This window comes from Anthonomus grandis, chromosome 3 (genome assembly GCF_022605725.1).
Source record: "Anthonomus grandis grandis chromosome 3, icAntGran1.3, whole genome shotgun sequence".
Lineage (NCBI taxonomy): Eukaryota > Metazoa > Arthropoda > Insecta > Coleoptera > Curculionidae > Anthonomus > Anthonomus grandis.
The window spans coordinates 28,105,667-28,131,847 of NC_065548.1; the positions used below are offsets into that span (position 1 = coordinate 28,105,667).

General features: G+C 32.1%; 1 protein-coding gene across 1 annotated transcript; it reads left to right on the plus strand.

Moving 5' to 3' along the window:
• Positions 1–7,984: 7,984 nt before the first annotated feature.
• Positions 7,985–16,912, plus strand: LOC126734257 (uncharacterized). The gene is made up of 8 exons (XM_050437797.1): positions 7,985–8,211; positions 8,276–8,712; positions 13,018–13,284; positions 13,342–13,619; positions 13,670–14,246; positions 15,847–16,057; positions 16,109–16,473; positions 16,541–16,912. Exons 1-8 carry the CDS (start codon positions 8,115–8,117, stop codon positions 16,769–16,771), a joined length of 2,463 nt encoding a protein of 820 aa, XP_050293754.1. The 5' UTR covers positions 7,985–8,114; the 3' UTR covers positions 16,772–16,912.
• Positions 16,913–26,181: the final 9,269 nt, after the last annotated feature.

The following is a 26,181-nucleotide window of genomic DNA, read 5'->3' on the forward strand; positions in this document are numbered from 1 at the left end:
AAAGAAACTGGACGAAAATAATGTTCAAAAATGGAGGATTGTAATTGATTTTCGGAAACTAAATCTTATCACAGCCGATGATAAATATCCTATCCCCAATATAAACGACATTTTCGACCTTCTTAATACTTCTAAATTTTTTTCGACCATAGATTTAGCATCTGGTTTCCATCAGATCCCGATGGATCCTAAAGATATTGAAAAAATCGCATTTTCGACAGAACACGGTCATTTTGAATTTACCAGAATGCCGTTCGGGTTAAAAAATTCGCCGAGTACTTTTGCCAGGGTAATGAAGGATATATTTCGCGAATAAATCGGTAAAATATGTTTTATTTATATAGATGATATATTAATTTTTAGCAATACAATAGAAGAACATCTGAAAAATCTTGAAATAATTTTTGAATTAATACAGGAAAATAATTTAAAAATTGAACCCGATAAATGTAAAATTTTAACCGATGAAGTAATTTTCTTAGGCCATTTATTATCCCCGGAAGGCATTAAACCCGATCCAAAAAAAATTAATACCATCCTAGACTTTCCGACTCCTCAAAATCAGACCGAAGTTAAATCATTTCTCGGTTTACTCGGGTATTACAGGAAATTTATCGACAACTTTGCCGATCTAACAAAACCACTCACGGCCTTGTTAAAAAAAGATAAAATATTTCTCATAACCCCTGAAGTAAAAAAATGCTTCGATAAGTGTAAAACAATATTAACATCTGAAAATGTTTTGGCTTATCCTGATTTCTCCAAGCAGTTTATTTTGACTACCGACGCCTCAAATTTTGCGATCGGCGCAATTTTGTCACAGCTGTCGAGAGACGGCTTAAATGATCGACCTATAGCTTTCGCGTCCCGGACGTTAAACGAGACCGAAATTAAATATTCGACGACGGAGAAAGAATTATTATCTATTGTTCATTTTACAAATTACTTTAGACCTTACTTATTTGGAGTTAAATTTCGAATAGTAACTGACCATAGACCGTTAATATGGCTTTTAAATTTAAAAGATCCTAACTCAAAATTATCTAGATGGAGGCTAAAATTAAGCGAATATAATTTCGAAATTGAGCATATTTCCGGAAAAGCAAACAAAGTTGCGGACGCTCTGTCTAGAATTAGAATAAATCATATCGACGTGAACGAAAAAGACTTTGCCCAATTTGAGAGTAATAAAGCTAATTTAGTTTTAAAAATGTTTTCCTATTCTAATGAGCAAATTCTGCATATTAATAATAAGAATATTTTATATTTTTATGACGAAAATGATAAGAATGTAAAGCATTTCGAAATTATTGATGATAGTTTTCCCAATATTGGAGATTCAGATTTTGACAGAATGCTTAAATTGCAAGGTGAAAAATGTAAAAGAGAAATTACTCTAATCAAAATTAAACCACATCATTGTTTAGAAAATTTTAATACCTCTAAAAGTTTAAAGTTAACTAAAAATAAAATTTATTATATACCTTACTTTGACAATACTACCTATTATAAGATGCTAAATTTTATCTATCCCGATGTAAAATTTACTATTTGCAAAAACATCGTTACTATGCCACCTATAGAAGATAGACAAAGGATTATCTTTGAATATCACAATGATCCGAGTAATTATCACAAGGGAATTAATGAAACTGCAGAAAACATTCGAGAATTATATAAATGGAAAAATATGTATAATGAGATTACTGAATTTCTTACTTTATGTCCTACGTGTCAACTTTCAAAATTTGATCGGAAGAACCGTACTCAAACCTTGAATATCATAGTTTCTCCAGAAAAACCATTTGAAGTTTTATCAACTGATCTATTCTTTTTTGATAAACAAAAAATACTTACTGTCATAGATAACTTAACAAAATTTGCACAAGCTTATATTATACCTAACAAAAAACCAGAAACGATAATTAGTAATCTTAAAAAATATTTTTCTATCTTCGGGTTACCGAAAAAGATTATTTCGGACCACGGGGGTGAATTTAATAACAAAAAGTTGCAAGCTTACGTTAGTTCACTGAATATTGATTGGCACTTTACCTCATCTGAGTATCATCAATCGAACGGTATAATTGAGCGCTTTCATGCAACTATTACTGATACACTGCGAAGTTTCTTTTTAGAACATAATCAGTGTGAGTTGGAAGATGCACTTTTAGTCGCTATACACTCTTATATTTCAAGTAAACATAGTTCAACATCAACTAAACCATATAATTTAGTCTTTCCATATAAAAATGACAGGGAATTTGATAAAAATCTGTTTGATGATCAGATAGAAAATATAAGAAAAAAACAAAGCGATTTACGAGAACAACAAAATAATCGTTTTGATAACAAAACCAATAATTTAAAAACAAAGTACAATGTTGGAGATATGATTCTCCTAAAGAGACCTAAAAATCCAAATACACCAAAAACAATGCTATATACAGGACCGTATGACATTCTAGAGGTCAATGAATCCAATAAAACCTTACAAATAGAATTAGATAACGGAGTAATTAGAAAATTCCATTTTAATAATGTAAAACCAAACCAAAGATGAAGTGTAGCATTGGCTAGTAATAGATATAAATTTTCATTTATGATTCATAAGAAAATTACATCAAAACTTTATATATAATTCGACAGCCACTTGATACATTTCGTCTACGGCCTTCCAGAATATTGGAGTGAAGCAAACTCACTATTCATTGGTTTCTTATTTCCATGTGACCTTCACATCTGCCTACACGGAGTCTATCCAACGAAATTGTACTACTGAAGCTGTGAAGACAACCCTTTTGGACATCTCTGCTTCGGTCTTCAGGAGGGAGGTGTTACATCATGCGAAATTCCAAGGAAATAATAAGCTCACCTCAGCAGTGTTGAATATACGTTGTTTTAATATTATTATTGTTTTGACTATCACGCCGCCCAACTTGGGTGACGCAATTTGTTACTTTGCTTTAGATGGCATTTTGTATTTTCAGTCAGATTCGCTCGTACCGCCAAACTGTCCACTTACAAATAAAATTTGTTCCTTCGAAAAATCAAGTTGTTTAATTCTTGTAAATTAAAACAGTTAACAACAATTTTACTTATATATATATATAAGACCCAATATAACATATATATATATATATATATATATATATATATATATATATATATATATATGCACATATATATATATGCACATATATATATATGCACATATATATATATATAGACAGATTAATTATAGGCAGAAACTATGCCAGTTTAAATGTTGATATTTAATAAATAGATTTTTTTTTTAAAGTGGTTCTTGAGTTGTGCGAGATAACAGGTATACCAAACCATCTATCCCGGTGATTCCCCGCAAACCATCCACTACGCCATAAGTCAACACCGCAGCGTACAAATTTCAACGCGAAGCGACATGTTCAACGATAATTGCGATGGAGCACGTACATACGTAGAAAAGAAATAAATAATATTAATAAACTCATATTTTTTAAATTAATATTTTATTTTTATTACAAATTTTATTTTAAAACAGAGTACTTAAGGGAGAGGCAATAGGGACAATTTTCCCTATTCCCTTCTCCTTGGATCCCGCACTGCTTGTGTCATGATTTTTTTAGTCATTGAGGAAATTGCACCTTGTTTAGCTATCGAAATCCTTCAAAGTGCTTGTTATATCGGAGCATTGTCTCCAGTGTTAATTCGATGCGACACTAAATCAGTACTCCTCAGAGGATTATCGTGCAAGGAAAACACAAGTGATTATTATGACGGAAAGGTCAGCCATATTTACCAATCGAAAAGCATATCAAGTTGTTGGACACCTTCCTCGGGCTATTGTCTTCTAGATTTAATTTTCTAAAATGTTGTAGATGGGCTTCACCGTACCTGATCTCTAAGATCCACACCAGTACGTCGAAATTAAGCTGATCCTCAGATAGCACCATTCTTAGTACTTCTATAGCTTCTCCTCTGAGGCATAGATTAAGATTGATTGCCTTTTCGTCTTGTTTTCTGTGAATGTGTTCTTTTTTTAACTTGATCTTCATTTTCTTTATTCAGATCATCTTTCATGGTCTTAATTTTTTTTTCATCGGGTCGGATTTAATTGTCTTTAATAATTCTTCCCGTTTTTTGTCTCATTTTGCTTGTTTACGGTCTCTTCCCTCTTGTTCAACTTTCTGCTCGTCAAACTTCTTTAGTAGCAGCTCCATTAACTTCTCGGTCTCCATCTTGGCCTAAAAGAGGCCCTAGACGGTCAATCGTTTGAGAAAAAGATTGAATCAATGGATTGAGTCAATCATTGGCGGTTTCCTTTTAAACGGTACTGTTCCCGATGTTTTCCTATTTTTGTGAAATTTTTGTGAATTTTTAGTGGTATAATTTCAAATATAGTGTGTTGAAACGATGGTCTCAAGTGCAGATTTAGGCTTCCTTGCTTTGACTTTAGCTGCCGTCAAATCAAAAAAACAGAAAAAGAAGAGGACGCGAAGGTGGTCAAAACAGTGGTATAAATTAAGAAATCGCTTCACTCATGAACATTTACTCAATGTTTTGTGCAAAACAGAACCTGAAGACTACAAAAACTTCCTCAGGATAGACCAAGAAAGTTTTGATTTTTTATTAGAATTAGTGAGGCCTAAAATAGAAAAAAAAGACACTAATATGCGTGAAGCGATTCCTGAAACCCAGAGACTTTTCATCACATTGAGGTACCTAGCTTCTGGTATGGATTTGGAAGACTTGAAGTTCATGTGCGCCATTGCTCCTCAGACTCTGGAACTTATAATAATGGAAACTTACTCAGCAATTATCGAGGCATTAAAAGATAATATTCAGGTAAGTTTTCAAAATCTTTTTATTACACATTAAACATATTTGCATATAAAAATAAAAAAGGAAACATAAAAATAAATTAAAGTATCTAATTCACATTGACAAAAATGTTGAAAACAAGTCCGCCACACTTTCTTCTTGCAAATTTTCTGCACTGGGTTGTGGTGAATGAATTACAGAAGGGGCAGAGTCTCGGGAAGAACTTTGGCTTCAGGTGGAGAGTGTATTGATTGTTGTGACGGAAATGGAGAGCACATTGGTTGTTGTGTCGGAGATGGAGAGCACATTGGTTGTTGTGTCGGAGATGGAGAGCACATTGGTTGTTGTGATGGAGATGGAGAGTACATTGGTTGTTGTGACGGAGATAGATACCACATTGTTTGTTGTAACGGAGGTGCATATGGTGCGGTGAGATAGCGCTGCCAACTATAACCTGACTGTGGTGACGCTGGAGGGTGAGAGAATAACCAACGTGGGTGCGTTCCAAAACGCAATCCGTCCCTTGTTAAGCTACCCATTTCTGCTTCAAAAAACACATCATTTATAATTTTTTCGGCGAAGCGCTTTTGGTCTGGAAGTAACTTTTTTAGTTTTATAGCCCAACCCTTAGCTAGTATGTCCTCTTCTAGCTCAGGTCTTCTAAAATACTCTAAAGCCAGTTCCACTAGGTGCTCAGTTGGATCTGGTTGACCTTTTTTTCTTTGAAAAAGGCTGTGGAGTTCGGGTAGGAGTGATGGAAGCTAGTGCAGTTTCATTAGTACGAGTAGAAGCAGTACTTGAAGCAGGAAATGGCTGCGAGTCATCAGGCAACAGTGACTGCAACAAAAAAAAATTAATTAATTAAAACAAAACTACGGAATAATAGTAAAGATGTTATGTTGTCCTATGAGTTTTTGATATATATTTTTCTTTTTTTCAGATTCCAAAAACTAAAGAGGCTGCGTCTATCCCTTGCACAGGAATTTGAAGAAAAATGGAACTTTCATAACTGTGTAGGAAGTGTTGATGGCAAACACATATTAATCCAAAAACCCTCCAATTCGGGGTCTTACTACTATAACTATAAAGGTTCGTTTAGTATTGTGCTTATGGCGATTGTAAATGCAAATTATCATTTCATGATGATCGATGTCGGAGCAAATGGCCGAATGTCAGATGGTGGAGTGTTGAAGAATACGTTATTTTGGCGCAGGTTGTCTGAGAATCGGCTGAATGGCATATTCTCGACAGTTACCAGGTACTAATAAAACATTTCCGTATGTGTTCGTTGGTGATGAGGCTGTCCAACTGCTTCCTAATTTTATGAAGCCCTATAATAGAGCTGTTTTAACAGATGAGAAAAGGATCTTCCATTACAGATTATCCCGAGCACGCAGGATAGTCGAAAATGTGTTTGGAATACTTACAAAGAGATTCATGGTATTCCAAAATAACATTAAATTTCAACCACATAAAGCTAGAAAAATTGTTATGGCATGTTGCCATTTGCACAATTACTTGTGCTTAAGAAATAGAAGGAACTATTTGCAACCACATGACGTTGATAATGCAAATTCTTCTACCGGTAGTGTGGAACCTGCTTCATGGACACAAGGAACTCAACTATTGCTACAACTTCAAAGAACCAAAGGTAACTCAACAGTTGAAGCCAAGAAAATAAGGGATAACTTTTGCGAATTTTTCAATACCTCAATCCCATGGCAACAAAATTGTTTGAATAATTGAAATAATTTAATTAAACTTATCAACTTTTATATAATGACACCCTATATATAATTATAATGTATAATAATAGATATATATGTGATAAAAAAACTCTTACCTCTGAAGTTTCTGTTGATGCAATTTCAATTTGATCTTTTATAAATAAAAGGTCGTTGTTATACCAGAGCGATGGTTCAGGAACATCATCCGCTGACGCCCCAGACACTTTTTTTGCTTCAATTGCCTTGTATTCTCTGTTAAAATTAGTTCTCAAAGTATTAATTTTTTGTTTTAATTTTTGAACAGTGAAGTCCGGTTTTAACGCTTTTAAAACACCCACAATTTTTTCAAACGCCGCGCTTTTTTTATTTCTATTAAAGTAGTCCTTGCTTTTCACTTTCCACAGCTCTGGGGATCTCGATATAAATCTATTAACAAGCTTGTAAATTCACGTTCCGATTTTGTTTCGTTGTTGTCGGCCTGCGAAGAGTCATCCATGATTGCTTCTGAGTGTCTGACTGTTGGAAAAGTTGATCAAAACGCTCCTAAACGGTCAAGCGTCCTCTTCAATCATTTGCGTCAATCAAACTTTTCATCAATGACCATCAATGATTGACTCAATCGACAAACGGGTTTCTAGACGATCAATCATGCTTAATTCAATCAATTGGCGCAATCGTTTGATCAAAATGATTGACCGTTTAGGGCCTACTTAACTTCTTGTCAAAGGCATCCACTAAAATTGGCTTCCAAATATTCTTTACTTTCGACACAAATTATAACGTAATTCAGGAACATTCTGGAACACATTTACTCCAGGAATACTCTTTTATATCAGGAACACATTTTTTATTGACAAACGGTAAAACTTTAACCTGACTCGCGTTAATTGTCGTTTAATTGTTATCAAGGTAAACAACAAAACTGATTAATATGTCACGAAACGCGGTCCACTTTAAAGACGATCGGAACAATTTAGAAATATTGAGAATTTTCTACATTGTTATTGCTAATGGAGACCAATAATTTAAACAGAATACTGACATTTAAAGCAAGCAAGTATACAAATTCTAAGCTACAATTTACAATAATATAACATAATAGGCCGTCATGCAAGATGACCTACTAACAAGTAGACAATATGGGTGAAAATAATAAACTAAACGTAAGAAGAACCTTAAAATAAACTTAACTAATCAACTTCAACTATAAAATACGAGCCAAACAGTACAAAGACTATGAAAATATTTAACGTATTTACATTATATAACTATTTGTAAGTTTCGGTTTATTTTTCCTGATATATGCTATAGATTCATAAAGCTTCTTAAAACAGCGTCAGTAGCCTTACCTTCAGCGAACACAACGTGTACACACAGTATGTACGAACCTTTAAACGCAGTTTGTCAAGTGTCATTTGCCTTGTAAATTTTTTTCTAGCTATAACCTCACATTTTTAACGGTATAGCGGTAATCAAAACAATATTCAAAAGAAAAACTTCGCTTTTTGCTAAAATTTGCCCAATTTTCCTTATAATTAAAAACGCTAAAATTACATTACATAGATTATGGAACTGGATAGCAATCTTATCGGTATCCAGGGTGTCCTAAATAACTGTCTCAAGAAAACTGGTGATTTTTCAAAGATAACACATAACAAAAGTGGTAACTATATTTTAAAGAAGTTTTCCCAAATAAGAAACACATAATTCTAAAACCAATATTTTAGGTAGCGCAAACCATCAATGCATCAACCATATAGCAATGGAAGTTTCAAACTGGTTAGTCTCAAAAGACCTTATAAGAACCAGTCAGGAGACACAAGGCGAACTAAATGAAACCAACCTTAACAAAATAGTTTTCTTTTTAGCACTAAACACAGAATTTGAACGACCGTTAAAAGACTTGGATGATTACTCTCACTTGTTAAACATTATTCCCAGGTTGTCAAAATGTCTTTTATGTAATTTATGTTTTAACCTAGATCTGATTGGGCCATTTATATACATTATTGAAAATATAAAAGCCCTCGAAAATGTAAAAGAGTTATTAGATGAGACTGTTCATAGTTTGGTTAAAATGGAGCTGGAAAAGCAGTTAAACATAGGTTTTGCGGTAGCCTGTGTAACTGTTAGAAAGCTAATGGCTTTGGAAATGTCTTATAAGGTATGCTTATTCGTCAACAAAGTTATCTGAAGCTTAGGGGTATAGGTGAGCCAGGAGGCAAATATGACCACTTCATTGGCATACTAATTTTTATTTTTCAGAAAATTTAAATGGTAACTTAAATTTCATTAAGTCTCATAAACACATGTAGCACAAAGCAAATAATAAATATGCCTACATTTGTTTGTCGTAGAGAATTGCCTCCTAAAAAACCTATGATGATGTAAAAAAAAACCCAGATGTGTTCGAGGTGTAGGTAGCCTCAGACCAATTTGGGTTGGGGGGCCAATCAGTTTAAAAATTGGCTCGGCGCGAAACAGCCATGATTTTGCTGTTGTAGTAACAGTCAATCCAATATTATAATTTTTTTATTCAAATTGAATAAGATTGAACCTACAAAAAGGTTAATTTTTTTTTAGTTTTTAAAGAATTCATTAGCATTCAATGATAAATTAATTAATAGCATATTCAAGATTTAAAAAATATTGTGTTTTTAGGAAATCAATATGACAACTTTGCTTTAAAACTTTAAATATATATGGCATGCCTCATAAATTCCTTTTCAAGACACAGATAAAGTTGTCGAAGAATATATATCTGCACTGACAATAAGTGCTTTGAAGAGTTATTTGTGTTTATGAGTATTTAGTTTTATAAGTAAATTTATTTTTGTGTTCAAAAATTGAAATTAATTATTAAAGGTTTCCTTAAGAAGTTAATGATAATTCAAATTCAATTTCTTTATTGCCTTTTATTTTATATCACAGAAATAGGGCTGTCAAAAATGAAATTTCAATTGGTATTTTTTGTTTCTCACCTAATGCAATTTATTCTAACAATCTGATACCTGTCATATCTGAAATAGATAGTGTTAGAATATTGATGTGGGATTCCTTTTTTATCAGAATTATGTAAGATTTCTAGAACCTTAAGACATTTTTGATTTGAATTTAAGTTATTCATATTATCAGTCAAAAAAGTATACATAGGTCATTATTCATACTGCAACCCTCAAGAAAACCAAATTGACTTTCTGATCAAATTTAATATGCTTCAAAAAAATTATGAGACTTTTTATACATTTCTAGAAAATGTTTGCAAATGTATGAATATGTTTTTCAAAAAAAATTGAGTAGTTAGGTATTATTATAATAATATTTTTTGGGAGGCTGTTAGATATTTTTATATTCATGACATATCTCTTTTATAAAGGTGATGTATGTTTAGGCCCTTTAAGATCAGTTACATGCCTTGCTATGATACCACCCAATACCCATTAACTACCCACAAATTTCTAAAAGTAAGTTTATGAGTAATCTACACACAAAATAACAAATTCTGTACAGGTACCGTCAAATGGGGAAGCATTAACCCTTTGTGGACAACTTTGACCCACATTAAGAAAAAAGATTATTTTAAAAATAGCGCCAGAAAAGTAAATAACTCTATTGTGTAAACTCCAGTCGATAGAGGGCGTTTTTGTACTTTCATTAACAGCCGCGCATAGAGAAATGAATATTAAACTTTATACTTTTAATTACTCTATGCAGCCGCGCGACGGCGACCGCGTGTTTTTCAGTCGAAAGGTGATCTTGAAGCCGACAGGTCGATTTTTATTCAATAACTTACGCATTAAAACTTGGATCGGCACCAATTGTTAGGAAAGTTCTAGTATCTCGATAAGTATATTGGCGTTATAGTTGACTATAAAATAGAGCGTAACATATTTTTTAGTTATATTATTAGCTCTCCTTTTTTTGTTGTCCTGGATATGATATAGGGCAACTTTGGCCCATATTTAGGGGTCACATTGGCCCGCGGGCCCCTAAATAGACAGCAACAACTTGCAACAAATATTTTAGATTTATATTTTTTTTCAGGAAGGTTAGTAATGCCTCGACACCCAAAAAAAACGCCTTGGGTCACGATCCTATGCAAATTATACGTCTGAAAAACTGGAAGAATGCTTACAAGAAATAAGATCAGGTCGAATGTCTCAACGAATTGCTTCCGCAACTTATGGGATTCCTAGATCTACAATCAAAAATAAATTAAAGGGCAAACACTCCAAAACTATTGGCCGATCTCGAGTCTTTTCAGATGCGGAAGAAGCTGCTTTTGAACAAAATCTTATCAAGTTAGCAGATTTCCGTTTTCCTGTAGTTGCAATTGACTTTCGGATGGCTGTTAAATCTTACTTAGACAAAAAGGATCCCGTATCTCATTGTTCAAAGATAATCTGCCTGGATATGAGTGGACAAAATCTTACTTGCTGCATCATAAAAACTTAGCCCAACGAATTAGTGCCAATATAAAGAGAGTTCGAGCAGAAGTTTCTGAAGCGGCATTGAATGAATTTATGGAAAACTTGGCAGTTGCTTTAGAAAACATTCCACCCTCTCGAATTACGATGAGACCAATCTTAGTGACGACCCAGGAAACAAAAAGGTCATTTGTAAAAGAGGGGCTAAGTATGTTGAAAAAATATGCAATTTTAGCAAAAATGCCACTTCTGTTATGTTTTATGGCAATGCAGAAGAAAAATGCCTTGCTCCTTATGTTGTATACAAGGCCGAGCATCTCTGGACTACTTGGACAGAAATTGGCCCCCCAAGAAGTCGCTACAACCGCTCCAAGAGTGGGTGGTTTGACGGACCTACATTTCGTATGTTTGCCGCCAAACACAACTCACCTCACCCAACCATTGGATGTCGCATTTTTTACCCCACTAAAAAGAGCTTGGCGAAATATTTTAACCAAGTGGAAAGAGTCAAAATCTGGTTCCAGATTTTCAAGTATTCCCAAGGATTTGTTTCCACCCTTACTAAAAGAACTAATTCAAAATCTAGAAATAGATAAAACCCAGAATCTAATTTCTGGTTTTAAAAAATGTGGGATACTCAATCGCCTATTAAAAAACTTGACTGAAGTGAATAAAGACATGATGTGTTCAGCTTTTTTGAAACAGATAGAGGCAAAACGTGCAGAATATTTGGGAACTTAAAATAGGACCAAGCAGAGAAGAATAAAATTGCAGATTCCTGCTGGGAAAAACATAAGTTCGAGTGACCTAATAAGCCCAGATACCAAGCCTAAATCTTCAAAACAAAAATCCGCTAAGCCAAGACGAAATTTGTCTTCAAGCTCTTCTCAGAGCTCTTTAAATGAAAATGATTTAGAATCTGATAATCTAAGCGATTCATTTTCTGATTTGATTGAAGACGAGAATAATGAGATTGTTCAAAATCCTGGTATTGAGAAACCAAGTCGTGCTAATTTAAACATAGGCGATTTTGTGTTGGTAACGTTTAATGCCAACCAATATCCTGGAAAAATTATCAAGATTTCAGAAGAAGGACCTAGAGTAGATTGTATGGAAAAAGGAATTAAATTCTGGAGGTGGCCAGAAAAAAAGGACGAATTTTTGTACAGTTGGGAAGACGTCATTATGAAAATTAACGAGCCAAAAATGGCATCTAAGGGAAATCAGTACAAAGTTTCAGAAATTGACAATTTTGTTGACAAATAAGTGTAATTTTTAGTATAGATGTAGGATACTTTTGCAAAGCATTAGGATAAAGTGTTTTTGATATTTTGTCCCTTATTATAACAAAGGTGTTGATTATTTGCAATAAATTTCATTAAAATAATTTTTTTGTTGTAAATTTTGCATTTTTTCTATTTATTATCTGTTTGAAAAACCGCCAGTATTTTTTCTTAAGCTTTTATTTACCTAAAATCAATTTAACCCTCTACGTTTCAGTGTAGAATTAACCCAAGACCTAATTAACATGCACGGGACAAAGTTTCCCCATTTCAAGGTAACTTTGGCCCACTTGAAAAAAAAAAATTTTTTTTTTTATATACAATTTATTATACATGCGGACTGAAGTACAAAATCTATGGGAACATCCATTATGATGCATAAATAAAAATTACATAACATAGAGTTTAACAAGTATTTTATTATAAGCCAAATAATAGAAAAAAAATGGGCGAATATTTCCTCTTTTTACGGTACAGTCATGATGACTTGGGTATGAAAGGAATAAAGGATAATATACTCTACATATGTGTTGATATTTCTTTCTTTAGAATAAAGAATTAATACTTTTTTTACTTTGAATCAAGCCAACTTAATACCACCTAAGTTTTTTATTATTATAATTATTGACTTAATCATTCAAGACTATTAAAATTTTTTACATCCTTTTATTTACAGAATGAAGAGAAGTTTTTTATTATTATAATTATTGACTTAATCATTCAAGACTATTAAAATTTTTTACATCCTTTTATTTACAGAATGAACAGGAAATAGAAGACATTATTAAGTTATTAAAAATAATACTTCAAAACGTCTTAAGCCAGTGTGAAGATGACCTTCAGAACAAAAGAAAAAATGCAAAAATATATAGAAATGTGGGATTTACAATGATGAATTTTTTAGACTTATTGTTAGTTCTTTACCCAAATAATGCAGTTTTTAAAGGTTTTACTACTTCTGTGATAGATTTATCGTGTAGCATTATAAAGTTTATAACTTTGGATATATTTATATCTTGGGCAGAGGTACTATTATACATATATTCAATTAGTTTCAGTTGTTTGAAAATAAGTCATTTATAGATTGATTTTGAAGATGAAATGCTGCAAATGATAATAGCTGAGAAAGCTTATAATGTTGTCAACAAATACAAAGATAATGAAAAAGCAAACACAATGATTACAATGTTAGGGAGCTTCGCAAGGAAACCTCGGACTATAGCAGAGAGGATTATGGATGCAGATAATAAAACTAAGATAGCAATGGTAGATAGGCATAATGAACATCAAAAGTTGTGGTTTAGATCTTTAGTAGATGGAAATATTTTTGATGACCCTGATGTTCTTAGCTGCATTGAAAGGTATATATGATATTTTTATATTTAATTTAAATACTCTTGTTTTGTTTTAGATGGTGGCAACTTTGTGATAAAACTGTAGTTCAAAAAATGATCCTTATTTCCACCCCAAAAGAACGAAATCATAAAGATCTTATAATTAAATGCACTAAAAATCTTACAGTGAGTGAGCTTATGAAATATATACTAATATACATTCACAAAAGTGACCAACATTGGTGCGAGAATATATCAGATCAGCTTACGATATTTTTCAACAAAATACATGGCACTGTTAATGAAGAAGATAATAGAAACTTGCTGCTCCTAATTTTGCAAAATCCAAAAGCGTTTTTTAAGCATTTTTTTCTTCAATCTTTCAAAAACAGTACCAAAGGAGACTATATTTTTCAAATGCTGAAAAGTATTTCTACTTTAGAAACGGCAGTAGCTCCACTGAAAGAAACCTTGAGTGAAAATAAAATTTTTAGTGGAAGTTTGAAGAACTACTTGCAACTGTTTGAAACAATGATAAACACAGAGTATCATGATTGGCAATTTTTGGCTTTTCAAATTTTGCTACCTTATATGGAGAAGTTTAGAAGAGAAGGTCGTTTGGAGGAAGTAAAATATTGTGTGCAGATTTTGGTGGTAAGCTTAATTTTTTTTGTTGTTAATAATTTTTATCAAGTTCTGCTCCAGGATGAATTTATTATGAGTAGTTTATAAAAAGACTGAATCTCCACTTATTGTCAACTTAATCTCCGCTCAGTGTTGCTATTTCTTCTGTTTTAACAGAAGGTTTACTATTATGTTCTGAAATCTATTGTTCGCTAAGTACGAAAACTCCTTTTTTTATCCGATGTCACTAACTCGCCAGATTAAAATCGTAAGATACATACACCACAATTTCATTATCATCTCTTTACAAATGTTTTTCAATCTGGTTTTCACGAATGTTTTTTACTTGTAGGTAATTTCTAGTTTTTACCATTTTATGTTCTGTAGCGAAAAAATCGTTAAAAGAAATAGATCTTTAAAACCATTTAGATCTTTCGAAGCTTTAAAAAACATCAAAGCAAATTTTCTGCTTTTTTTTTTGTTTTATTTTTTTTCTGTCAGCGAAAATCTTAAAAATAATGACAATATAATTTTGTAGGTAGTATCACTAAGGAGTTCCATACAAATATTAAACGGATTAGATAGATTAGATTAACAAAAATGTGGTATAAATACACACATACTTAAATAAAGTGATCAGAAATAAAAATGTAAAACTTAGGTTCCACTTAATATATATGTATTATTAAAATTATGTTAAAAGAACGAATCAAAATAAGCAAAACATATAAAAAAAGGGAATGTCATAAGGAAGAACTTATCACAAAACTTCTGACATGACATGTGCATCTTCAACAAATTTCTCCCATTAGGTTTGCTTAGCGAAACATGGTTAATTATAAGGTTTGCAATTTACAAATTTTTCAGCACACCAATTTATTACTATGGCAGGTGTCATGCAACAATTTAAAATTGGTAGGTGCTTGTCTCAAAACTCCGTTTAATCTGTTTCAAATGACAACCAAATGCAGATTTGTTCTCACTTTGAACAAATCCGTATTTGGTTGGGCGTTCAGATGTTCTCTAATTGTTAATATAAAACTTCGCCCTATTTTATCCACATAAACTTCCGAGTTTCGTTAACCACAGTTAATTTTATAAACGCCACTTTTATTCAAGATTTTTGATCTTATTCTGGTTCTTGGCAAAATATTTTTTGTATATTAAAAGCTTTTCCAAATTTTATTTAAATTTCACCCAAAAACTTAAATAGCAACCTTCACCCAACAGCTTTAAATTTTTTTAAGATTGTTTAGCCAAAATAGACTGATCGCCAGGATTATTTATTAAACCTGACAATTCCTCTGTCCTCTGAAATTTTGGCTTATTAATTAAAAAAAAAATTAATTAATATTTATAGCTATTCAATCTTAGCCCTTAAAAATAATGTTAAAACCGAAGAATTAAATTTACAATCATTTTGTAAAGATTTGTTCTTTAAAAAAAATGAACATATATAGTTTGTTAGGGGTTCGATTTCCGATACTGTGTCCACGTGTTGTATGTGCAATTTTATAGACAAAAAACCATATAGTAGAGGTTGCACTCTTCACCCCTCTGAATAAGAGCCATATAAAAATTTTATTTGTCGAATTCTCTTGGATAAATTTACCTGAGAAAATTATTTTAGCATTTTAAACATCTCAGTTGCAAAGAACTTCCTAAGGAGATAGAGTTATACGAGCTTGTACTTAATTATGCAGTAGAACATAGAACAATTTTCTTAGAATTTGATTGCCTGAAATATGAAATAACCGAATTATGTTCCCAGTACATGATAAATAAATGTCAGAACTATTTCCAGAAAATCGTTGGCATAAAGGAAAGTTTTCCAGAAATGGGTACTAAATAATAACACTAGAGTCGCCATATATCTTAAAACTATATTTTAGGTTCAAACCTGCAAGATGCATGGTCAAAATACTATATCACACTTGTTTCTGATGATGAAACAAAATTATTAGACGAAGTGCTGCCGGACTTTGATTTGTCAGCTTATAAGCAGGGTGAGGTTAATGAACACTTTACAAATTTAATGAAGATTTTGCACCGAGGTGTTTCCTCGGAATGGAGAGTCCTATTAGCAGAAATCGTAGTTAATTGTGGACAATCCAACACCATAAGCCTCATTACAGATATAATAGTCCTATTATGCGAATTTGCTGATAACCAAACTCAAAATAATCCAGAAAACCGTGAAAAACTTCTGCTGGCTTTAAAGTTTTGTTTGCAAAACTATGGAGAGTTCATTTTTTCGGTAAGAAATAATAAGCTTATCCATCAATAAGTTTGTTCTATCCTTTGTTAAACAAAAAACTTTTTAGGGTCCAGAATCAAGTTCAGATAAACTGCTTGCAATAAATAGCCTTTGTAGGGTATTAAAGCACGTGCCCGATCCTTTAAAAGTTACGGAGGGCATGTCGTTAATAAACGCCATTCCTCCAGAAGTTTTAAGATCGCTGGCTAATGATAAAGAATTTGTTGCGAGGATAATTTTGATTGGTGATAAACAGCTGTGTAAAGCTTTGGCTCAGAAAGTGCTCAGTAGTTCATAAGAAAATTAAATTTAGGTATACTATAGTCTTTTTTTTTTTTAGATGTAATTTATTTATTTATGTATAAAATTTTTTATACATTATTTATCATTGCTCTACTCATTCGGCCTATTGAAAAATATAATTTATAATAATAAATAATATGTATCTTACTAAATTGCATGTAATCTTATATATAAAAAGACTTGTCCTGACTGATAATCAACGTACAGCCCAAACGGTAAAACCTACAAATATGAAATTTGGGGACAACATTCCTATGATCTAGGCGTCCACTAAGAAGGGATTTTTTGAAATTCCATCGGGAAGGGGTTGAAACCACCCCTTATGTATCATAGCTTCAAAAACTATGTACTTTTTTAAAAAACGGTGAATTACGTCATTTTTATTTAATTTTTTTACCTAATTTCCATTTTTTGTTTTTTTTTTCATTGTACATTTAATAAAAATGTAACATTACAATAAAATATAACATTTTTTCTAAAATCTCTTTCATTAACATCCATAACTGTCTTGGTGTAAAAACAATTTATCTTATACCAAAAAAACAAAAAAAAACACAATATTCTTTACAAAGGAAAAATCCCATTTTACCCCGGGCACGGGGCAAGATGGGACAGCCCTCGGGGTAAGATGGGGGTAACGAGTTTATTTACAAACATGACATATATGGCAGATATCTAAACAGTCATCTTCTTTTACTCCGGCGCAAGAATTGTGGGACCACTTTTGACAAGCTATCCATCCTTCAGTGGACCCCACATACCTATCACCACAGTATAAACATTCGGTGTCGTCTTCGGCTGTATTCTCTGAAGCACCATTCGTTCCTTTAGTTTATTTTTGACCTGTGTTTTCTTTTTAACCACTTTTTGTTTTTTTTTTCTTCAGAACTAGAAGTTTTTAGATCTTCAAGCTCTCTTTTATACGGCGTTGACGTAAGTATGACCGTCTTGCCTCGACGGCAATTATTTTTTCTGGCTTTTATTTCTACAGTAGGAATAGGCATTATCTGAGTTGGAGTACAGTTTTCAAAGCTGGTACTTAAGTCCCGGCAAACATTTTCTGCAAAATTCGAGCAAACTCTTTTAGGTGGCGACCCACTTGCCTCTGGGGTTTTATGTAACGGACTATGAGATAATGTGGCAAGCTTACTCAAAGGGCAATTATCTTCATCATCTGAGCTTTGGTAGCCGGGAGATGTGAGATGATGATCTGTATGGGCCTGATAGCTGGTAGATGGCTGAATATCATCACTAGAACCTATGGTTGAGTGATTACTAGGAATAGCAACCGAAATTACATTCTTAGTTAAGTTTGGCTGATTTTTTTCATGGATGATAGAGGGAAGACCATCTTTATTTGCATTTGCTTGTGATTGAGGAACTAGCTCATCATCCGTAAGGCTTATGTTTGTTGTTTCTGCAGCAAGAAAATCGGCATCTGTAAAGTTCTCAGAGTTGAATGGCCATATGCCGCATTTCCGAAATCCGTTAATCGCTATAGACACTGGCAGCTTGTATGAAAGCTTTTCTTGCTTGTATGAAAAATTTCGCTAATTTGGAACATGCTAATAACTCTACCTGGATTAGATCTAAGCCATGCTGTTGCAGCTTGGTCATATTATACACTCAAAGGCTTCATAAAAGAAACATCCATCGGAAGCCGATGAGTGCAGTGAGGTGGGAAGCAGATTATAATCACACCGTTTTCTATAGCAACGTCTATAAGTTCGATGTTCTTTGTGTGCGTAGAGTGGCTGTCGAGTAAAAGTAGCACCAGGTTGTCTTTAGTTACTCCACTGAATTGGACGAAAGCTTTGAACCATGAGACAAATATGTCTGTTGTCATCCATCCACCAGTGGCGAAGCGTGAACTTTTTTTTCGGGTAGACAAACAATAAAAATCGTTAATTAGAAAAAAATTTGTATTCAATATTGTTCACTTTAATGAAATAGAGAATGAAAGCGCATGAAATATTAACATAAAGAGAAAAATTATGTAGTGATATAAAAAAGAAAAAAATAATTACCACTAGCATAAAAAGTTAGATAGATTAAAATAAATACTACTTACAAAAAAAACACAACTAAAATATAATTGCCAATATCGAACAGTCCTTCATAAATAACCACTAAAATTTCCACTAAAAAAACTTTTTCTATACACCCAAAAATTAAAATACTAATTATTAAATTACTATCGCACGCGCCCGCACCAAATACCAAATGCAGAAATGCAGAAAACAAACTGAAGATGTATTGCGGCCGACCAGATCAAGCGTGTCCATAAACAATAACCCTCAACAGCATAATAAAATAGCTGGTCGACTTCGATAGACAAAAGCTCGAATGTCTTTCCCGCGAGTAAATTTTGCATACGTAATAGCACAGATTTAACTAGCTAGCTAACTGATGCGGCCGGACCTCTGTCGCCTGCATGATGCGTATTTGGTTCGATTAGATGCTCCGAATTTCGGAAGACAAATATCAATGTGTCTTCCTGGGGCTCGTATACATTAATTGGGTATCAGCTTTGTATTTTTATCTTAATCGGTGCGGCAGGCAGGGCGCGCCTTCGGATTAATCATGTTTAGATACTATTTAATAATAGTAAGGATAGCGACTACGTTCTGTGTTAATTTTTTTTTAATTTTAATTCAACAATTACATGAAATAATTACGTGATAAATTAATGACAAATAACTGGATAATTTTGGGTAGACAGTGTCTACCTTGTCTACTCGTACGCTTCGCCACTGCCATCCACTGGCATTGCAATGAAAAGTTGTTCCTGGTGCCGAGTTATTCATTAATTCGGCTTTCATCCGTTTCCGAGTAAAGATTAGCATCGGGGGCATATAATTCCCTGCTGTGCTAACACAAATCTCGACCGTAACTGTTTGTCCTCGTTCAGCTGAGGATAGCAACCCAACTTGCCTACTACCCTTGCGTGAAATTATCTTTGACTTTGTTTTTGAAACCGAAGAGACTCCCGTTTCATCACAGTTATAAATCCTATCTGGTCCTAGTTTATAGTTATCTAAAACATCACCCAAAAGCTTATAAAATTTTGTGGCGGAAATTTTATTAAAGCCCATAGCCCTAGCAGCTGAGGTTGCCTCAGGCTTTCTTATAGATAAATCACTGTGACGTTTTAAAAGTCCTTGAACCCAGTCAACACCGGCGAGTTTGGCTGTTTCATTAAATCTATGTTTCTTGCCATTTTTGACGGCCAGTTGGTATGCTAAACTTCTCAGTTCCATTATGCTAAGCCCAAATAATCTTGCTTCAGCCAATTACAACTATTGCGGGCCAATTACAACTATTTTCAGTGAAAATAGTTGTAATTGGCCCTAAAGGTAGATCCAATTTCATTTCACTGGTTCACATTCTTCTTTGGTTTTAATAGCGTTGACATGTCTCTCCAACGTTGTTTGTAGCACAGAGTATTGCGACGCAGCTTTACGATAACCCATTTCTTTGGTCAAAACTTTTTAAATCGCTTGTTTCATGCTTTCCTTGGACCACTCTTCTCTCGTTGTTTTCTTTTTATAACTGCGAACCATTCTGCTGCAAATAAAATAATATTTTAATTGACCAATATTTAACTAATCAATTTTTCCGTTGAATTTTTCATGAAAAAATATATTGGGGCAAAATTGGGTACTTGGATACCCCATTTTGCCTCAAATAGGGTATCCCATCTTGGCATCTTGCCCCAAAGCACGTGTTTTTCAAACGGTATTTTCTTACCTTTTATAGGCGAATATAACCAACAATTTTTTTTGTGAAAAGATTCTTGTATACAGGTACACTGCAGTAGGAATAATAAGTTTCTTTTTAATTTCCTGCACACTTTATGGCAAGCGATATAATATGCCATAAAATAAGATCAACGAAGATCAAAACGGTAAATTGGCTGTAACTCGAGCAGACGCGCACCGAACGAATGTCTCGGATGCACTGAGCGCGGGTATTGTCCGGACATGTGACTCTAGGCAATAAAGGTGTTCACACACTTTTAGGTTTTGATGCAATCGGGGTACCCTATCTTACCCCATGATCCCGTCTTGCCCCTAGTTCCCCTACCATATTTTTAATGTTGGCCAGAAAAAGGCAAGGTGAAAAAAGGGGAGGAAATTATAAGGAAACTTTCTATATATTTAATTTTTAACTTCAAAAAGCGGTATTAAAATATCCTTTTTGCATAAAAGCACAGATCTAAATAGCTACGTAAGCGTAGTAGTAACTTGCGTAGCTATTTAGATCTGTGATAAAAGTACTAAAACGTTTAAAAAAAGAAAATAACAAAACGGTGTAGTACAGTAGTAGTAGCAAATACTTTAAAAACTAAAATTTAGCAAATTTATTTTAAATTTTTTGTGGCGGTATTTGAAAATATATAACAAAATTATTTATTAAATGAATACATGATTGTGACCACTTTTTCTTGCCTATACGATGACACCTTTAAATTTAAAATACGACGTTGTCTTGAGAGAGCCATCAACTTTTTTTTTCCTTGGTAGCGCTATCTTGACCATTTGCAGTTTTGAATAGCCCTTTTAATTACCTTTTCTACCTCATTGAAAAGGTAATTAAAAGGGCTATGTATTTCGAATGAGGATTTAGGGTTACCCTTATAATATATACTTATGTCTCTTTCGCTCACGGAGCTATATATTACCAAAATTATGTGTTGGAAATGCAAGTGTGATACGCTGTCAAAAAAGTAATTAAAAGAACCGTTTAAAATTCTTAAATTCCAATACGGCGCCCATAAGAAAAACCAACCATTATAATGGAAAGTGTACACAGGGTGACCCCTTTGGACAGGCTGAGATACACCAATAGTAAGATACATGGTAAAATGATACATCATCTTAAAGCTCTTGAAAAATGCTTTCCAATGATACTATAGAAAGTCGCATTTTAGATAATTCTTCTCTGTTTATCAAGGAAACCACATTTTTGACATTTTTCATTATTATTTAATTAAATGTTCAAAAGGAATCAAATATATAATATATATAATATTTTCAAATATACTGGCTTGAATCAATCAGAAAGGTACTTAAATTTTATAAGTTATATCCCTATAAACTGCAAATACTACAAGAAGTTAAAATTAGTTCAAGTAATGAATTTATATAGGTAAAAATATATCAGTCTATCCTTTAGTGATTTTTCAAATATTTTGGCTAGATTATTAACTAGACTAATTGGTCAATAATTTTGAATTTTATTTCGTGACTCGGCCTTATGAATTGGAGTTATTAAGGAGACTTTAAAGTGTTCTGGTACCTTTCCCGTTTTAAATATTGCATTAACTATGTGTTGTAAGGGTAAAATAATAAAAGGGTGAGTTATCATTAATATCCCTAAAAAGATTTCTTCTATATTATTTTGTAATTTATCATCAAAAAACGCCTGTAAGTCCTCAAATAATAAATTAATATTTGAGTTTGGAGATTTATTCAATGTATTTATCCGATAGTTTTGTTTTAATATAGTAAAAGTTATTCTGCTTATCATTATTTTTGACCTATCTAACTTATAGTGATTGGCAACAAGATTTAGAACATTTTTAGTTAGAGTTAAGGGCGCGTCATTTCTTTTATTTGAAAAAAAATTTATTTACTTAAAAGAAAGAAAACTAGAAAATGGATCTCATAGAAAATTGAGAAACAATTTTTGTAAGACCTCGGTTTAGTTCTTGTAGATGAAATGAATAATTTTTGGTGAGGTAAGTAAATAATCAGATTTTTCGTAAGATATACTAATAAGGTTTTTAGTTATTTGAATTATTTAAACTTTATATAATCTTTTTTTATATAAACTTTGATTATATAAACTTGATATTATTTTGATCAAATTTGAATTATTCTATATTTTTAGAAGAAGTGAAACTACTTATATTGCTTGTAGATGCAATTCCGGAAAAACAATAAGTTACATTTGAATTGGCTGCAATATTTGAAATTAAACATTTACTGATCTGACTGTCATCTAATTGTAAGAATTTTTGGATATCTCATTCTTATTACAGAAAATAAATTCTCTAGGTCTAGGAGATCTTGATTAAGGTGCCTAGTTAAAACATATACACAATGAAAGAAAGTTGTCAAATATTCAAGTATAACAATGACTGAATTAAGAACTAATACAATGAGTGAATCCTTAAATGCAGTGAATATTTTTTTAACTATTTTTAAATACTTCAGTTGAGCTAAAATAATTAAGACCAAATTTACAAAAAATAAGAACTTCAATCTGAATTACTTTAAAGAATCCGTGATCAATAAATCTTTAACTATATTAATTGGGAATTGGTGTATAATACATTCTTTATAAAACTACCTCTGAGGTATTGATCTTAAATAGTTTTAGATTTGCTTTTGTAAACATAATTTTTTTAAAATCAAATTAGATAATAGAAATAGAGATAAATAACAGAAATAAGCTACCTAAAATATAATACCTAATTGATATTATTACGATTTTCGAAACTAAACTTTTAAAACTTTCGAGGCTAAAGTATCTAAAAGAAAAATTGAAACAAAATTTTGTAATCAAAATTAAATAACTGATTAGAGATCGTAGTATCGATTCTCTTCGATATATAGCTATAAAGTATCGTTAGGTTTAAGAATCGATACTTGATAATGATACCCTCACCCACATGCACTATAGGCCTATATATAGATGATAAGTTAAATTCAGACATTAAATAGAAATTGAAGAAAGTTTATAAAAATTATACGCGATTGTATTCTATTTCTTAACATCGATTTTGACTAAACATTATGACTAAAGTTCAGTGGTTCTGCCAATTCCAACCTCTCTGCTAAAAATTCATCTTTTATATCGGGCAAACTTGTCATGATATGCGCATCTCAGTTCAGATGCAGCGACTATACATCTAATTTCTACTTTGCACTATAAAAAAAAATTAAGAATATTACTTAATGATTTAGAGCAAAAAAATGTGAACCTACTGAATGGGTTAATAGCCTAGTTATAGTACATAAACCCAATGGTGACTTGAGAATCTGTATGGACCCACAACATCTAAATAAACAATAATTAGAGAGTTTTTTCCTTTACCCACTCTTGACGAGATAACTACAAAATTGAATAATGCTAAATACTTTTCTAAACTTGATGCTCGTCAAGCCTTTTGGCAGATAAAATTGGATTACGAAAGCTCATTAAAATGTACTTTTAATACACCATTTGGAGTAAAATATAGATTTCTAAGAATGCCTTATGGAATAACACCAGCCTTAGTTTTGCAAAAAATCATCAAAAGTAAATTTAACGACATAGAAGGAGTAGTTTCATATATCGATAATTTTTTAATCTGGGGAAATGATAAAGAGGAACATAACCTAAGATTATGTAAAGTATTAGAAAGGGCAAAATCTATAAATTTAAAACGTAATAAAGAAAAATGTGAGTTTGGGGTAGGAAAAATTAAATTTATGGGTCATGTTTTTTGTGAAAAAGGTATAGAGCCTGATTCAGAAAAAATAGCGGCAATTAAGTACTTTAAAAGGCCAGAAAATAAAAAAGACATAGAAAGATTTTTGGGCATTGTAACTTATGTATCAAAATTTATACCTAACATGTCTGTATAAACAGAACATTTACGTTCCTTATTAAAAAAAGAAGTTAAAAAATATATTAAAAAAAAACAATTTTACAATATTTTCCAAATAAAAAAATAACATTGTCAGTAGATTCTTCCTCAGTAGCCATAGGAGCAGTTTTGCTCCAGAATAACTTACCGGTATACTATATATCGAAAGCTCTAACAGATACACAGAAAAATTGGCCACAAATAGAAAAAGAGATGTACGCTATTACATTCTCGCATTTAATATTTCATCAGTCCATTTATGGTAGAAAAATTACGGTTAAAACGGACCGTAAACCCTTAATTTTAATAATTAACAAACCCTTAAACTCATGTACCATGAGATTACAGCGTATGTTATTACAAATTCAACATTATAACATAAATTTAATTTATAAGCCAGGTACACATTTGCCCATAGCAGATGCACTCTTCAGGGGATACGACTTTAACTTAAAAACTAATCAAAACACTGAAAATACAGATAAACTTGATCAAAATATTGGGGCACAAGTATTATTAATAGAATCTAGCCTTCCAATTGTAGATAAAAGAATCCAAGATTTAAGAAGTGAAATCCAAATTCCAAGACCCAATACTTACGCAACTCATAAGCTACATTAAAAAGGGTTGGCCAAATAATTCATCTAAAATAAATCCAGACTTAAAACCATTTTATTCAAATAGATTTGAGATAACATTTTGCAATGACTTATTGTATAAAAATAAAAAAATAATAATTCCTAAATCAATGCAACCCTCAATTCCAACTAATCTACATAAAAGTCGTTTAGGAAAAGAAAAAAAAAGCTAGAGCAAGATCTCTATTTTATTGGCCCCTAATGTCAAGAGACATTGATAATTTAATTTTAAATTGCCGCTCATGTATAATTTACTCAAAAGATTATCACAAAGAACCTTTAATTTCTCATAACGTTCCTGTAAGAGCATGGCAAAAAATTGGTATAGATTTGTTTGAACTGTATGAACAAAATTACCTAATAATAACAGATTATTTTTCAAAATACATTGAAGTTGTGCCCTTGAAAAAAGCAACCTCATCTGAAAGGATAATTTTAGAAATGAAACATGTTTTTTCACTTTTTGGTAGACCACAATTTTCCTCACTTTCATTTAAAAATTTTGCTAGAGATTGGAATTTTGAACATATAACTAGTAGCCCTTACTATCCACAATCAAACGGGCAAGTAGAAAGAGCGGTACAAACAGTAAAGTCCATTTTCAAAAAAAGCAAGTACGAGAACACCGACCCATACCTTGCTTTATTAGAATTACGCAATACACCAGTTGATAATAATAAGCCAAGTCCAGCTCAACTCTTACTTAATAAAAATTTAAGAAACATATTTCCAATATCAGAGAAAATGCTTAAGCCTAAACTAAATTCAACAAGTTCACACATTAAACGTTTAAAAAATAAACAAAAATTACAAAAAAATTATTTCGATAAAAAATCCAAAAAATTATCTCCATTAAAAAATAATAAAAAAGGTATTAATTAAAAAGAATGGATATTTTTCTTTACCGGGTGTTGTAATTAAAGAAGATGACGAAAAACCCAGGAGTAACGTAATAAATCAACAATCCCACATCAACCATAGGTTTTTATTGACAAAAAATTTGATTTTTTCAAAGCTACAAATAAATGTCTAAAGAAAACTGATATTGAACAAGAGATGGACGAATTTGCAAATCTGTTGTTCGATTTAGACCTGAATAAATTTTTATATAACATAATTAATCTTGAA

Bases quoted from the DNA above. Each gene is read 5' to 3' on its own strand.
- LOC126734257 (XM_050437797.1), top strand. From the start codon at position 8,115: ATGGAACTGGATAGCAATCTTATCGGTATCCAGGGTGTCCTAAATAAC. The intron at 8,212-8,275 runs GTAACTATATTT...CCAATATTTTAG, and splicing joins GATAACACATAACAAAAGTG to GTAGCGCAAACCATCAATGC. The intron at 14,247-15,846 runs GTAAGCTTAATT...AAATTATTTTAG, and splicing joins ATTGTGTGCAGATTTTGGTG to CATTTTAAACATCTCAGTTG.